The sequence below is a fragment of the Ambystoma mexicanum genome, chromosome 2p (genome assembly GCF_040938575.1).
Source record: "Ambystoma mexicanum isolate Mex_15411 chromosome 2p, UKY_AmexF1_1, whole genome shotgun sequence".
Classification (NCBI taxonomy): domain Eukaryota; kingdom Metazoa; phylum Chordata; class Amphibia; order Caudata; family Ambystomatidae; genus Ambystoma; species Ambystoma mexicanum.
The window spans coordinates 17,510,386-17,526,659 of NC_090923.1; the positions used below are offsets into that span (position 1 = coordinate 17,510,386).

At 45.9% G+C, this 16,274-nt stretch overlaps 1 protein-coding gene across 1 annotated transcript; it reads left to right on the forward strand.

Annotated features, from left to right (window-relative positions):
* The first annotated feature begins 4,643 nt into the window (after window positions 1–4,643).
* Window positions 4,644–5,573, forward strand: LOC138567686 (olfactory receptor 5V1-like). The gene has a single exon (XM_069646157.1). The coding sequence runs from the start codon at window positions 4,644–4,646 to the stop codon at window positions 5,571–5,573; it is 930 nt and encodes a 309-aa protein (XP_069502258.1).
* Window positions 5,574–16,274: the final 10,701 nt, after the last annotated feature.

Below are 16,274 nucleotides of genomic sequence, written 5' to 3' on the forward strand. Positions count from 1 at the left end.
AATAAAAACAAGACATCCAACTTTAATGCAACCTATGAGTGAGAACAGAACAATACGCCCTCAAATGGATGGGGGAGGGAAAGCATGTACTCTGCTGCGCACACCACTGCACATAGGTTCCTAGTTGATTTTCTTAGTACATACACACCATTAAACCTCCTAGCTGCAAGGATTACCAATCTAGACTCTCAGTCCCATTGTGAGTCCACACCAAAGGTATATAATAAACTATGTATTGGTTTATCCACTGCACATAGTACATCACTCTAGCTGCAGGAGCTAGTAATCCGCGTTCAGATTCCTTGGTGCACACTTGTGAGAGACTCGCGAATTGCTAGCAAGAGAAAGATATAGTTACAGTATTGTGGAAGGGCGCTGGAATTAAACAGTCAGCGGGAATTGTCCTAAATGTGGACACAAGCATTTAAGGAAGATTGCCCTCCATACTTGGACAACTATCCTTTCATAAAAGGTCTGCTATAACGTGATAGAAAGCTAATTTGTTGGCCCTGGGGAAGATGTGTAGTAGAATGGGTCGAAACACATGTTGGCATCAATTAAGGTAATCACTGTTGGAAAAAGATTATTGTTACATATTGTATGAACCACCTAATAAGGAATTTGAACACTGATTACTTGCTCCCGCAGCTAAAGTGATGGACTGTGCGCACTGGATAAACCAATACATAGTTAATGTGTGACAACAGGTTACTAACTAGGACCTTGGTCAATTTCTCTCCATTATATGACCATAACGTATACCAAAATATGATCAGTCTGGAACAGACAATGTACATTAAATATTTTGAGGTAGTCTCCAGATGGGACATATAGACAGGGGTGAACTGGGGGAACAGCAATACCCTGGTCAAGAATTGGCTTTGAACTATCTCTGCACTTTCCACATTTCCATATTCCCAAGTGTCACTCCTGTATATCCCTGCTGAAATTGCTTCACCTCTATATTAGGACATCAGGCGGTTCGCTGAGTAATTTTAGCAAACCTAAGAATGCCACAAGAAACCTGCAGCAGTTTTAAAGCTGATTTAGTAATTTGGTTATTGCAGCTAAGTTCCTTATTAAATCTGAGATCTAGATAGTGAAAGTATTCACAGTCCTTGAGTCGATGGCCATCCATGCACATTCTGGAATTAATCCTTATTTTTTCCGACATTCACATGGTAAAACATCGGCTGTGATTGACTTTTAGACCCCTTGCCAAGATATAGCCATTGTATTTGTTGACCAGCACCTGAAGTGATTTAGGTGTTGCCAGGATCACAGTGTCATCCGCGTAGCTCAAAGTTGGAAGCCACCTACAATCACTCCTTGGGGCATCTGCGTTCCTGGCCCACAGATATTCTTCGAGTGAATTAATATAAAGATTAAAAACAAAGGGGGCCAGCACACACCCCTGCTATACACCCTTTACCACATTAATGTTCTCACTAAATTCCCCTCTAGCCTCAGACAGGACTCGTACCCTCAAATCAGTATGGAGAGCCATCAGCATCTTTAGAAGGGTCAAGGTGCACCTATATTACTCACAGTTGCCCACAGGGAATTCCTGTATATGTGGTCAAAGGCAAAAATCAGGACAATGAAGGCCACATAGACATGGGAACCCAGGATGTTCAAATATTTGGCCAGAATCAAATACAGATTCAATTCTTGAAAGATGGTGTCCGTCCCTGATGTAAGAGCAAGCTCTGTATCAGACAGCACATCTATTTCCCCTGCCCATTACTCCAGTCTCCTTAGCAAGATACCCACTAAGAGCTTGGATGAACTGTCCAATAAAGTTACATGGCAGTAAGAACAGGGATCAACTTTGTTCCCTCTCTTGAAACTTGGGAAAATAATCGTTAAATAAACTGTGTGGCAACCCGTTTGGTGTGCTTAATGCATTAGAGATTTGAACAATATGATTTATTTGCCTTTATCCCGGCGTTCACAAAGGCCATCCCCTCCGTAGTGATGCAGACAAGGCGTTCCCCAGCCGGCGTAACTAGTCCTTCAGAAATGACTGTGATGTTCCCATCACAGAGTCAGAGATCCTGAACATGGTCTATCCATCTTTTTTCTGCAATGTGAGTCACAGGGCTGCCCAATACTCCTGTATCCAGTCTGGTAGAGTTTCTTGTAACAATATTCCAAAGCCCTGCTGCCATGTCTCGCAGCTGCCTCCCATAAAATAGCCACTTCTCAGTTTCGATCTCCCTCCTCTATTGGGCAATTCATGTTAGCGTTCTCCCTGCCTCTCTCTAATACTGCCAGTATCAGGACACTAATAGTTAGGGGCTGCAATGAAGGCTTTCCTTCAATCCTTACATGCGTGTGATAGCCAGGACTTCCTTATTTTGTTAACTGACTCTTCATGGCAGTCTGAAAATCGTATAACAAGTCCTGATTATTGAAAAGAATGCTGCAGCTATCTTCTCTGGCCTAGAAGTGCCATGCTTGATACCACATTTGTTGGCTATGCATGGATACAGACTGAGGTTTGCTAAGTTGTGACCATCCTGTTGGCCATCATGGCTGGTGAAGATTTTGACTTCTCAACGCCAGAACAAGTAGTTTGTCCACTGACTCACAGTATAGTACTCTCTGCAGAGCCTCTGAACCCCCCCAACACACCCACAAACCATTTAACTTTGCACCACTCTCTATGAAAGAGGTAGAAAACATCATCCTCAAACTCAAAACATCTAACTGCCAGTGCGACACATGTCGAGCCCCCATCATTAAGGAAGCCACCAATGAACCAGTAATCTTTTATCACTGCCTTAATAAATGCCTCATTTAACACAGGAATCGTGCCTAACACCCTCAAAGATGGCTGGGCCCTAACCCTACTTAAAAAACAGTCATTAGAGCCGAGCACCCCTACTAACTATATCTGCCCATCACTAATGTCCCCTTCTTACTCAAAATCCTGGACAGAGCTGCTTACCTGCAGATCCAGGACTACCTAGAATCTATAAACTCCTTGGCCTCAGACAATCTGGCTTCCAACCGAGGCATGGAACTGAAACAACCTTAATCAATTTTAAAACCCAAATCAAAGACCTCAAAGATAACGGCAAGCTGGCCCTCCTGATACTACTTGATTTGTCGGCATCATTTGATCTAGTCAATCAGCAAATACTCTGCCAACATCTCAAATCCGCAGCCCACTTCTCTGACAAAGACACCACCAGGATCAGATCCTTCCTGGAGAATAGATCTATGAGGGTCTTCTCCCCATTGGCCTCTGCCGAACCAGCACCAGTTCTGTTTGGGGTCCCTTAAGGATCATGCGTATCAGCAACACTCATAGATCCGGAATCTATCCCAAGGTTGGTGGAGGCGGTAATTCCCCATTCACCATTCGCACTTCCCCATTCCCATTTTGCCCCATAGGGCATAATGGGGATGGGGAAGGCGCTAATTATGGCACCGTAAATTACGGTTGCCGTAATTAGCTCCAAGGTCCCTTGGCGGGTTGGATTTTAACGCCTGCAAAAAGCAGGCGTTAAAGCCTCCAACCCGCTAAGGGACCTTGTAATCAGGCGCTAATGGTTTAATGGTGCCGACGCTCTTTACGGCGCCGTTAAACCATTAGCGCCAGGGTCGTAATGAGGCCCAATGTGTGAGCTACTCCTCCTTGGATCCCAACCAAGACTCAATAAACTAGATCCAGCCTTCAACTCTTTCATCATTGATGGCAATACCATCAAGGTATCTAATGACACAAAACCCCTACGCATATATCTAGACTCTACACTATCCCTAAGATAAACCAATGCTATAACCGCTTCAACAGCCTACATGTGTAAACGCATCACCGCCTGTCGACCATTCCTTACCCTTGCCAACTGTACAACCCTTGCCAGAACCCTTATGTGGAAACTCAACTATTGCAACGCGCTCTACCTACCGACCAGCCAACGGAACTTAAACAAATTTCAAGTAGCACAAAACAACGCCATCCGGGCAGCATTAAATATTCCAAGAAATCATCATATTTCTGACACCGGACGTAGCCTACATTGGCTATCGGTCACTCAAAGAATCACCCTTAAATCACTGTCACTTCTGCATAAATGTCTTGCCAATCAGGCACCGAAATATCTGGCTAACCGATTCACACCTCTGATCGTCCTCATATAGCAGCCCAAGCACATTGCCTACTATTACCAAGGTTCAGACTTCAGAAAGTAGGGGCTTGTAGTTTCCCGGTGGTTGCCGAAAGGCTGTGGAACTCGCTACCTAACCCACTCTAATCAGAATCCTCATTCCACTCCTTCAGAAGCAAAGCTAAAACTTGGCTTGTAGCGCAGGACCACTAGAGCCAACCGTAGACACTGTGATCACAATAACGTACGCTGTTATTATGATGTATGCTTTGTTTTCCGGTGGAACACCCATGTAAATACCTACTGTATGTAAATGGATATGTAAAATGCTTTGTATATGTTTGACTGTACATTTTTGTAACTGTAACCTTTAAGAAATGCTCCCATATGCCCTTGGGCCAGGCATCCTATGCAAATAAACAAAATTCAAATTCTATTTTAGGATTAACCATATGAACACCACCAGTGTTTGTTCTGACTTTAATGTGTGCTCTTCTCACACATTTAGGTGAAGACGGCCTCCCAATGGAAATTGTGAACAGGACCACTGTGACCGAATTTATTCTCCTGGGGCTATCCAACATACCTGAGCTCCAACGTCTCCTATTTGCTCTCTTCCTGGTCGTCTATCTCACCACTCTGTCTGGGAATGCACTCATTGTCACCATTACCAGGCTGGATCCCAGACTTCACACGCCCATGTACTTCTTCCTTGGCAACCTGTCATTCCTGGACCTCTGCTACTCCTCTGTCACCCTCCCCAAGATGCTGACAGACTTTCTGTCTAAGCGGAAGGTCATATCGTTTGGGGGCTGCATTGCTCAGCTCTCGTTTTTCATATCTTTGGGCTGCACAGAGAGCTTCCTCCTGGCCGTGATGGCCTATGACCGCTATGCTGCTATATGCAGTCCCCTGCACTATGCCAACATAATGAGCATGAACTCCTGCCTGATAATGGCTATCAGCTGCTGGTTGGGTGGCTTCCTATACTCTCTTGTCCACATTCTTTGTACCTTTCGACTGTCCTTCTGTGGGCCAAATGTTCTTACCCACTTCTTCTGTGACCTCCCTCCACTGTTTGAACTCTCTTGTACTGACACAACCATCAACATGGTGTTTGCCTTTGTCTCAGGTGGGGCAGTGGGCTTTGGGTGCTTCTTCATAACTCTCCACTCCTATATACGCATTATTGCCAGTGTCATGAACATTCGCTCCACAAAGGGCAAGCTCAAAGCCTTCTCCACCTGCTCGTCCCACCTCACCGTCGTCGTCCTCTTTTACGGGACCATCATTTTTATGTACTTCCGGCCAACATCGAGCTACTCATTGACCCGGGATCGGATGATTTCTTTGATGTATACGATCGCCACCCCCATGCTGAACCCGATGATCTACTGCCTGAGGAATCAGGAAGTGAAAGGAGCCCTGAAGAAAGTGCTTTTTGGTAAAGGGTAGGGAAAAAACCCTCTCCAGCTCTGTTGCACTCATTGAGATGTGCAATCGAGGCCATAATCTGGCTGGCATCCCTTCTGGCGGTTTCATATAGCGATTCAGGTATCAGGCCACTGTGCCCAACTAGAGAAACATAAAATAATATATCATTAATAAAGAAAAACCAGGTTAAGGATGCACAACAGAGTGGGAGTGAGAGAAGGAGCCTGTTTACCATGAGGGATAGGCACTGTACAAAACAAATGGGTCACCAGAGAGGAGCACACCCAGACTGCACGGGTCACCAGAGAGGAGCACACCTGGACTGCACAGGTCACTAGAGAGGAGCACACCCGGACTGCATGGGTCCCCAGAGAGGAGCACACCCAGACTGCATGGGTCACCAGAGAGGAGCACACCCAGACTGCATGGGTCACCAGAGAGGAGCACAGCCAGACTGCATGGGTCACCAGAGAGGAGCACATCCAGACTGCATGGAACACCAGAGAAAAGCACAGCCAGATTGCATGGGACACCAGAGAGGAGCACAGCCAGACTGCCTGGGTCACCAGAGAGGAGCACAGCCGGACTGCATTTCTTTTGTGGCTGCCCACATTTCATTGTTCTCTCCTTAGTGTCTGCTGTGCTGGTTTGTACCCCGCCCTTATAAGGCTAACTCCTGAAACGGGCCTAGGTCATTTCCCCAGGTAGTAAGGCCTGACCAAAATGGAAATACACTCCCCTCACCACCACTTAAAGGTGACTTCACTTTGTCAATTTCGTGCTATCTGAATTCAGTTCCCACAACAATGTTTTGCAGCAAGATCTGGCCAGTGACAACTTCCCTTTAATGTATGATTCTATTTAGCTTTGGTTGTCTCTGAGGGAGGTGACAATGAACTTGAGTGGTAGGGGAATTTTGATCCAGTCCTCTTCTCTGACTTCTTGACTTTGGACCACTCTCCTCCTCCGATCATTCAATTTCTTCATTTGGTCCTTGCTGTTCTTTATCCTCCATACCACGTCTTCCATATTCACTTCTTCGTCTTCCCTCACGCTAGCCAACCATGGGGGTACCAACGTGGACGCTGCTCTCCTTCGCCTCAGCATGCAGAACGGTGACACTTGTGTGATGCCGTTGGGGGTCAGGTGGTGAGCTGCTATGTCTTCTTTTACTTTTTTCAGGGGGTCCATTCCGGACACCGCAGCCAGCTATATTGCTCCCTTGATGAACCGATTGGCTCTTTCCACCAGCCCATTGGCCTGGGGATTGGTACAGCGCACCTTTGATTTGTTGTATGCTGTGTATGTTCAGGAAAGTCTACATTTCTCATGAGACTATTGGACTCCGTTGTCGGTGACGATGTCCTTAGGTGGCCCCTCTCTCTGGAACACGTTTGTCAAAACCTCTATGACGGTTGACGTGGTGATATTCAATGTGAATTTGGCTTCCACCCACTTTGATAAATAGTCGACAATGACCACACCGCAGCGGTCCTTGGCAGACATTGCCTCAAGGGGACCTATAAAGTCTAGGCCTATCTTCTGCCACACTCCTTCCGGGTCTTCTGTGGGTATTAGTGGCTCCTGTCTCATCTTTAACATCTTATCGCTGTTCAAGGCATTTCCCGATCATCATGCGGATGTCCTGACCCATTGCTTGCCACCAGTGGGTTTTTCTCACTCGATGTCTTGTCATAGTGTTTCCTAAATGTCCTGAGTGGGCCCTACACTTTTTTCATGCCCACTGGCAGAATCACCTGATCGTCTTGATGATCAGTCCGTCCGCTTCAAATATTTCTTCTGCTACTTTTTAATAAGGCCTCATGCCTTCTGGGATGGCTCTTTCCTTTGGCCACCCTCTCCTGGCCCATTCCCTGAGTCTCACCATGGTGGGGTCTTTGCAGGCTTCCTCGTTACAATGGCCCTCAATCATTTCCAGAAATTCAGCACTTCTCGGATCATGAATGGATGCTGCCACTCATTAATCTTCTAAAATTGTGGTTGCCTTCTCACTGTTTCCTGGTAGGCTGGACAGGCAGTCCGCTTGGGCATTCTTCCACCCTGCTATATGCACTATGTCAAATGTGTACTGCTGATGTTTTGCTGCATTGCACGCTAACCACAGCATGGACGTTATTGTCCTTCCTGGGCTTAACATGTAGATCAAGAAATGATGATCAGTGATCAGCTTGAATTCCGCGCCCAGATACAGGTCCTGAAGTACTCCGCCACCCATGCGCAGGCTAACATCTCCTTTACCACAGTCGAGTAATTTCTTTGGCTTTGGATAATGCCTTGGATGCAAACACCACTATGTGTTCTCTATCCCCTCTCCTCTGAGTCAGCAGAGCTCCCAAACCGTATGCACTGGCATTGGTGGTGATGATCGTGTCCCACCCGGAATAGAATGGCTGTAAGCACGGGGCTTTCACTATCTTTTACTTTATCGCTTCGACTGCTTCCTTCTGCGTCTGGGACCATGTAAATTCAGCTCCTTTTTTGCGCAGATCTCTTAACGGTGTGGTGACCACCGAGAAGTTGTGAATGAACTTTGCGCAGTATTCCACCAGACCCAAAAAGGATCTTAACTCTTCCTTGTTGGCAGGTTTCGAGAGCTTTTACGATGGCCTGCACCAGGTTTTGCTTGGGACTAATACCCTGACTGGATATTTTGTATCCTAAATATTCGACTTCCTTGGCCCTCAGCACACACTTGCCGTACCTGAGCTTGATGCCAGCTTCTTGTAGCTTGCTGAGGACTTCTCTTAATATTCTGGCATGCGTGTGTTTGCATTCACCATAGACGAATACATTGCCTTGAAAATACGAGACATTGCTCACGTCCCCTCAGCAGCGAATACATCATCCGCTGGAAGGCGGAGGCTGCTGACAATAGGCTAAATGACATATTGGTGAACAGTTAATTGCCGAACGGGTGATGAACGTGGGAAGGGGCTTAGATTCTTTACGCAAATGTATCTGGTGATAGGCCTACCCCATATCCATCTTATTTTGGCCTCCCTCATCATTAGTATGAGTTAATTCATACCTGGGAGGGGATAGCTGTCCGTATTGACCAGTTAAAGCTGCAGAGGTCTATCCACACCCTCAGGTCTTCTGAGTTCTGTTTATTGATGAGCACCACTGAGCTTAGCCACTCCGATGCTTCCACTTCTTCGATGGTGCCTTCTTTCACTATTTATTCCAGTTTCAACTTTAGTATGTTTCTAACCGTAGCTGGCTTGGGATGTACTTTGTGCTTCACCGGGACTGCATTGGTTTTGAGCATTATCCTATGCACGTACTTCTTGATTTTCCGTGGCCCATTGGAACACAGTTTCGGGAAATCTTCTTTCAACAACAGCAATCCTCCTGTATTGACTGGTAGCACTTGATCCTCAATGCTGATTTGATCGTCCCAGATAAGGACCGCTGGCCAAATACACTCTGGTCCTGGTCTCCCTTCCTTTGAACCCCACAACGTTGTTGATGTATCCCAACAAACTTACTGTGTGGCGCCTCCAAACACTGTGGGCTTGTGTTTGGTGTTGAGTATTTCTACTTTTTTGCTTCCCATCATCTTTTTATATGTGTGTATGGGCAGTATTGTTAAATCGGAGCCTGAGTACGCAATCACTTCTGTTTCCATACCGTCCACTCTGATTGTGCAGTGACGATTTTACCCTCTAGCCCTCAAGCTGTTGAGCGTTATGACAGTGGGTATGCCTTCCGCTTTGGACGACATGTGTCCTTCACCTTCTTCTGCCTTTACGGTGTTCACTCTTTTTTGCGCCACCTGCATACCTGCATGTGATCGCAAAGTGTCCAATACGTTTGCAACCAGAGCATTCTTTGTCCCTCGCGGGAAATTGCCTGTCGTTTTCCAAGTGCTTTGTGCTGATACATTGATGACATTTGATGGGTTACAGTGGTGTTCTAACCTTGGATTTAGTACAGAGGCATAGCTCTCAACTTTTGGCGGGTGTCACCCGCCTTGCAAAGGGCTGACTCACCCGCCAAGCCTCCTGCACGCCCATTCATTCCAATGGGCGTCTCACCCGCCAAAAACAAAATCGGGTGATTTCACCCGCCTTTGTGAGACAAATGGTTGAGAGGTATGACAGAGGAGATGGCCAAAACAAACAATACGTTGGAAGCATGGCATACCGGCCTAAAACACTCTGTAAGTACAATTAATCCAACACTATGGAGTTTTCTGAGCATTTAAAGAACGAACAGGCATTCTAGGAACTGCAAACAGCACAGACCATCGCACGATAAAAAACAGGAGTGAGAGGAAAAAATATAAAGATGCACAATCACGTTTAAATAATGTGGTAAAAAATTCAGACAAATGGACGAAAGCGCATATTTACCAAGTGTGGCATTTAATTTAAAATACTAAATAAAGAAAAAAAACACTTACCAATGCGAGTCCTGTTAGAAAATATATCCAAGTGCCATGAAAAACGAAAGGAACGCAAAGAGAAAGAAAACCAGCAGAAGAAAGAAGAGAAATTACCAGTAAAAGAAAATAATCCAGAAGAAAACATGAACTCCAGTAAAACAGGATGGATCCAAATCCAGGAGCCGACAGATGAAGAAATCCAGTGGAAAAATGAAGAAAATAACCCAGCAAAAAGGTGAAAATCTCAAGTAAGAAAGGAACTCCAGAGAAAAAGGACCCATTGCATAGACAATAGAACGAAAAAAACTGCGTCAGAGTGTTTCCTGTCAGTGACACCTCCTGGACATTAAAAGAATTGCAGTTAAAAATAAAATATAATAGTAACATAGATTTTGTTGAGTTTGATTAATTATTTATAAAGTTAAACATTCATTATTTATGGTATTCATTGAAATAAAATGAGTTATTTATTATTCACTGATAACTTTTTCATTATTATTTAATTAGTTAGTATCACCGTATACCAAGAGATCGTGTGGCAGGAAAGCTGCTAAATTCAATCCCCCTGACTGCTTGAGACCTGAGGTGAGTACACAGCTGGGAAGGCCTACATTAGAATTCTTTCAAATCATTCTCTGGTTTATGGGTGCCCTCAGTGGGGAATACAACAGTTGTATTTCATGATAAGTTGTGCTTAGCCAGTAGTAGGCCCATATTTATGAGTTTGCCTTTTGCTGCATTCATTTTAAGTATATAATATATAACTCAATAGGTTGTAGGTCAAAGGATCGACAACCAAAGGGTCGCATGGTCAAAGGATCGACACCAAAGGACAGAAAACCAAAAGGATCGAATTTTATTTTTAATTTTTTTTACATTTTTTTTTTTGGGGGGTCCCCCCCAACCTCTATTTTTGTGGTAAAAACAATTTTTTTCACTAAACGAAAACCCCAAAAAATATATATAATTTAAAAAAAAAATGTATCAATCCTTTGGTGCCGATCCTTTGACCATTCGACCCTTTGGATTCGATCCTTTGACCAGAAACCAACTCAATATACATATTGAATGTTCCCATGCAACAGGTTGATCCACCATTGCTTCTAATGCGTCACATATCTTGCCCCAGTATTCAAACAGCGCCCCCCACAGGACCACAACATATGCATCAGATCAGCACCTTCATTACCACTTCTTGGGCATCTCCATTCGGCTGTTGCATACATTTCCTTTAAGCGAACTCGGGTGAGGTGTACTCTATTTCATATTTTGAAGTGAATCAGCCAATACCTGGAGTTAAGCGATACTTGTTTCGCGAGTCTGCATAGTTGTGTCCACTGTGACTCTGTGAACGTGACACCTAGGTCCTTCTCCCACTCTCCCAGTGCAGAGGCATTTTTTTTGGTGGAAATGATATAATTCAGACATGGATACGAAATTGGCTCCTGAAAGAACCAGTCTCACACTGCCGCTACTGCTGATCTGAGTCAGAAATATTGTAGTTTCTGCATCGGGGTATCACCCACTTTGAGTTCAACATCCTCCCAAGGTCTAAATAAGCCTTTGTGGTACTCCCCACCAGTGTGTGGACAGTACTGTATCACTCGACGGGTCCATGTAGGGGCGCCCCAGATAGGCAATTTCGGGCTATACATTATGGTATCTCGGGGTTGCTGTACCAGTCTCGACCATGCCTGCTGTGTGGCCGATACTGGTTTCAGATGGTTACAATTTCCCTTTCTCCCAATGGTCACCCCATGTAATAACATGACTCTTGCTCCTCCCTGTGTTTCTAAGGCAATGTAGGATGTTCGTGAATCGCCTTCTATCCAGTTTGCGGCATAATATGCTTGGACTGGCACGCAATACATTTCATAGTCCAGGGCTGCCAGTCCTCCCTGCTCGTATGATTGTGTGAGACGCCTCCAGCTGGCCCTCGCCTGACCTCTCCGTACGAACGTGGAGCAAGCACAGGTTATTTTTGCAAAAAAGAACCTACCTGGCCAAAGTTGTAACGTACTGAAGAGGTAAAACAGTTTGGATAATATAATCAATTTCACCAGTGCTACACGCCCCATTAGCGACATAGGTAGTGTAACGCTCACCTGGCTCCCACGGAGGCACTGGTCTGGTCTGGGTTGCTGTGGTCTCTTCAAGCGTGATGCACAGAATTCGGACCACCGATTGAACAGGACCCCCAAATCTTGATTGTCTGGCCCGTAGGAATATCCTTCTGCAGATGAGAAAGGGGATTAACTGTCTGCTGAATAGTGTGCTTGTTCCCCCTTTCCCCCTTCGTTCTTCTCTGACTTCCTCCAAAACCCCCGGTTTAAGCTCACCTTACGGTTTGGAAGGATGAACTCTCCATCCTGCTTCTGGTGCAGGGGCGCGCGTTCGTCCAGTTACTTCACTGGTTTTCAGAATGGCGCTGGCAAATCCACTTGACTTTTCTGAGCGATACACCGTAAGTATGAAGATGCAAAAGTTCAAGTGTGAGCCTCCTTTTATGTTGTTTTTCCTACCTGTGATCTGTCCTTTATTTCAGGTGCAGAACAAAGGCGATGCGTTGAGGGGTTAAATTGCCAGTGGTAAAATCAGGTGAGTTAGTGATGAGGGCGACCCCTCTAAATGTCTTTATAATTCCCCAGTAATGTCTTTTGTCCTTTCCCCACAGGGGCCGGGGTGCGGTACCTGCCAAAGATGCGGCGCCGACCCGAGATGTGGAATGGTTCACCAAGAAAAGCCGGTAAGTAATATGGCTGAAAATTCGGCTTTCTTCTTGTGTTCCCTTGCTCACCTTTTGTCTCTTCTTCTCTCCCCTAGGTGCAGAGATGTGGCGACCGGTGCTGAGAGCCGCGATGGAGCCGGGCGGCGTCTCGGGAACAGGTGAGTGAAGCGTGCCACTGCAGCGAGCAATGCGGTGCTTTTAAATGGAATTCTTCCTTCAGGAATGCTGGCGTGAAGATTCCGAATGCAGGTAAGAATATTTGAATAAGTTCTTGGTTTTCACCTTTCTCTTCTCTTCTTTCCTTAGAGGTGTTCCAGGTTCGAGGCGGGCGTGGCTGGAGTCCAGGTGCAGGAGCAGACACGGTGAGCGTTCAGCTGCTGGGATGCAGAACAACGCGAAGCACGTGTGGCTGTCCGGGCGTGGCTTAAATAGCCTTGGAAGAAGTTCCAGGTGAGTATTCTTCCACAGCCCCACCCAAGTAACAAAATAGTTCCTTCAGGAAAATAGTCCCTCCTAAGCCTCATTTGGCTTGCTTCTTTATGCAGCATGGTCTGCATCTGGTGAGTGTGCAGCATGGTCTGCTTCAGGTAAGTGCACCAAATACTTCCCCTTATGAGCCTGGCACCTATGGCGCCAGGACTGATGTCCAACATGAGCCTGGCGCCAACGGCGCCAGGACAGAGTCCAAAGAGCCCCTATAAAGGGCCGCTGGGCTTTTACCCGGGGGCGTGATGCCTGCTCCCGGGGTGCTGGGCCTGGCCTGGTGCTCCAGGGGTAGGCATCATGACAGCACTCCCCACCAAAGCCCCTCCCAAGGTCGTTCCCTCAGGAGGTTTCGGTTTGTTCGGGAAATTCCGATGGAACCTTTTTACTAGCCGAGGTGCATGTACGTGGTCGCTGGGTTCCCAAGATCTTTCCTGAGGCCCGTACCCCTTCCAATCAATTAGATAGAAAAGTTTTGATTTTGAGATCTTAGAGTCCAAAATGTTCTTCACCTCGAATTCAGGCTCCCCATCTATCTGGATTGGTTCTGGTGGCTTTATTAATCTGGTTCCTGGTTGCACTGGTTTCAAAAGCGACACATGAAAAACGGGGTGAATCCGCATGTTAGCTGGTAGATCTAGCTTGACTGCCACTGGGTTAATTATAGCTTTGATCGAGTAAGGGCCTAAATACCTTGGATTAAAAGTCCGAGGTCCCTTGAGCGATAAGTGTTTGGTAGCCAACCATACTTGATCCCCTATTTGGTATGGAGGCGTCTCCTTTCGATGCAGATCCGCATTCTTTTTGTATTTGCCTTTCGCATGTTGTAAGTGTGCAGTAGCATCCTTGAAGGCTTGAGTAATCGTAGAATGCAAATGGTCCACTGCGGGCATTTCGAGGCTCAAAGGTGAGTCCAAGTCTGAAGTACAAGGGTGATGTCCATATAGGGTATAAAAGGGGCTCTGACCAGTTCCAGAGTGTATCGAGTTATTGTATGCATATGCAGCCACCCATAAAATATCCTTCCAATTACCCTCCGATTGGTGCAACATTAATCGTAGATATTGTTCAAGGGTCTGGTTCGTTCTCTCCGTCTGACCATCGGTCTGTGGGTGGTGGCTGGTTGAGAGTCTTACGTCGATTTGTGCCAGTTGACAACACTTTTTCCAAAAATGAGAAATAAACTGGCTTCCCCGATCGGAGATTAGTATGGACGGGAATCCATGCAGACGGATGATATTTTCGAGGAATTCCTTGGCAAGAACAAAAGCTGAAGGTAATCCTTTCAACGGAATAAAATGGGCCATCTTGGAAAATAAATCCACCACAACCAGAATAATATTGTATCCATTACAAAAGGGCAGGTCCGTGATAAAATCTAGTGACAAGGTGTGCCAAGGTGCTGGTGGAATGTCTAAGGGTTGAAGAAGACCGGCGGGTTTTGTTTTTTGACCTTTGTTTTGGGCGCAAACTCCACAGGACATCACGAAAGATTTAATATCCTTTCGCCAGGACTGCCACCAGAATTGTCGTTTAATTTTTTCCTCTGTTTTGGCAATGCCAGGATGTCCTTCCATCAGAGTATCGTGATGACGGGAAATAACCAGTTCTTGCAATTCCTTTCTGGCAAAAATAAACGTCCTTGGAAGTAAGGTAAGCCATCGTTGATTGAAAAGTCAGACCCCCTTTTGATCCAATCCTGCAAGGCTGAAGAGTCCAGGAATAGTTTTACCCATGCTTGAATGTCTTCAAGGGTTTGTAAAGTGGTTATCCCCAAGATTCTTTGTTCGGGAATTAGCGGCACAGGTTCTGAGTTTGTGTCCATTTCTCCCAATCCAATTCGAGATAGCACGTCCGCTTTGCCATTCTTACAGCCGGGACGGTAAGTGATTACAAAATCAAACTCAGCAAAGAATAAAGCCCATCGGAGCTGCCGTGAAGACTGAGCCTTGGCAGTTTTTAAATATTGTAAATTTCGGTGATCAGTGATCACGGTGATGGTATGCCTGGCGCCAAGAAGATAATGCCGCCAAGCCTTAAAGGCGGACTTAATGGCTAATAATTCCTTATCAGTGATTGCATAATTTATCTCTGGCGGCGAGAACTTTCTGGACCGAAATGCTACGGGGTGCAGTTGGTTGGTTTCGGGGTCTCTCTAAGACAGGACAGCTCCCATGGCTAAGCTGGATGCATCGGTTTCGACTATATATGGGAGATCAGGACGCGGGTGTTTCAAAATAGGTGCGGACGTAAATTTAGCTTTTAATTCCTGAAAGGCCTGTTCAGCTTCCTCGGTCCATTCAAAAAGTTTATTCTTCCGCAAGAGTGCAGTGATGGGTTGCACCACCCGTGAAAATTCCGGGATAAACCTGCGATAAAAATTGGCAAAACCAAGCATGCTTTGGACACCTTTCACCGAACTAGGTGATGGCCATTTGAGGATGGCATCCACTTTCCGTGAGTCCATTCGGACCCCTACGCTTGTCGGGCGGAGTCGTTTCCCGATACAGAGGTTTCATGGATTTTATCAGCGGCTCCTACCACCTTCCTGGGCGGCCTTGCCGGGCAATCTCGTAGAAAGTGCCCAGAGGATCCACAATAAAGACATAAGTGCATCTGCCGTCTTCTTTCACGTTCCTTTTGAGTTAAAGGTCCTTTAACTCCTCCGATTTGCATTGGCTCAGAGGCTTCAGCCCCCTTGAGGTTAGCGTGGGTCTTGACTAACACCCGGGTCTCAAACCTGGACCGATCTGCTTTTCTGTTTTGCAGTCTGTGATCCAATTGGACCACTAAGTCTATATATTCTGAGCATTCTTGGGGTGGATTTACAACTTGGGCCAGGACATCTTTAATTTCTCCGCGTAGACCTCGATAAAATAACGTGATTCTTTTATCCTCTGGCCACCCAGTTTGCACAATTAGTCTATTAAAGGTTGCAATGTAGGAAAGGAGGTCTTGATTGCCCTGTCGCAGAGATAGAAGTTTGTCATCTAGAGCCTGCCCCTGGGAGTGACGAGCAAATAACCTTTCCATGCTTGCTTGAAATCCTTGAAAATCACGAAGAATCGGGTCATCTTGAGTTACCAGTGGAACTGACCAATTG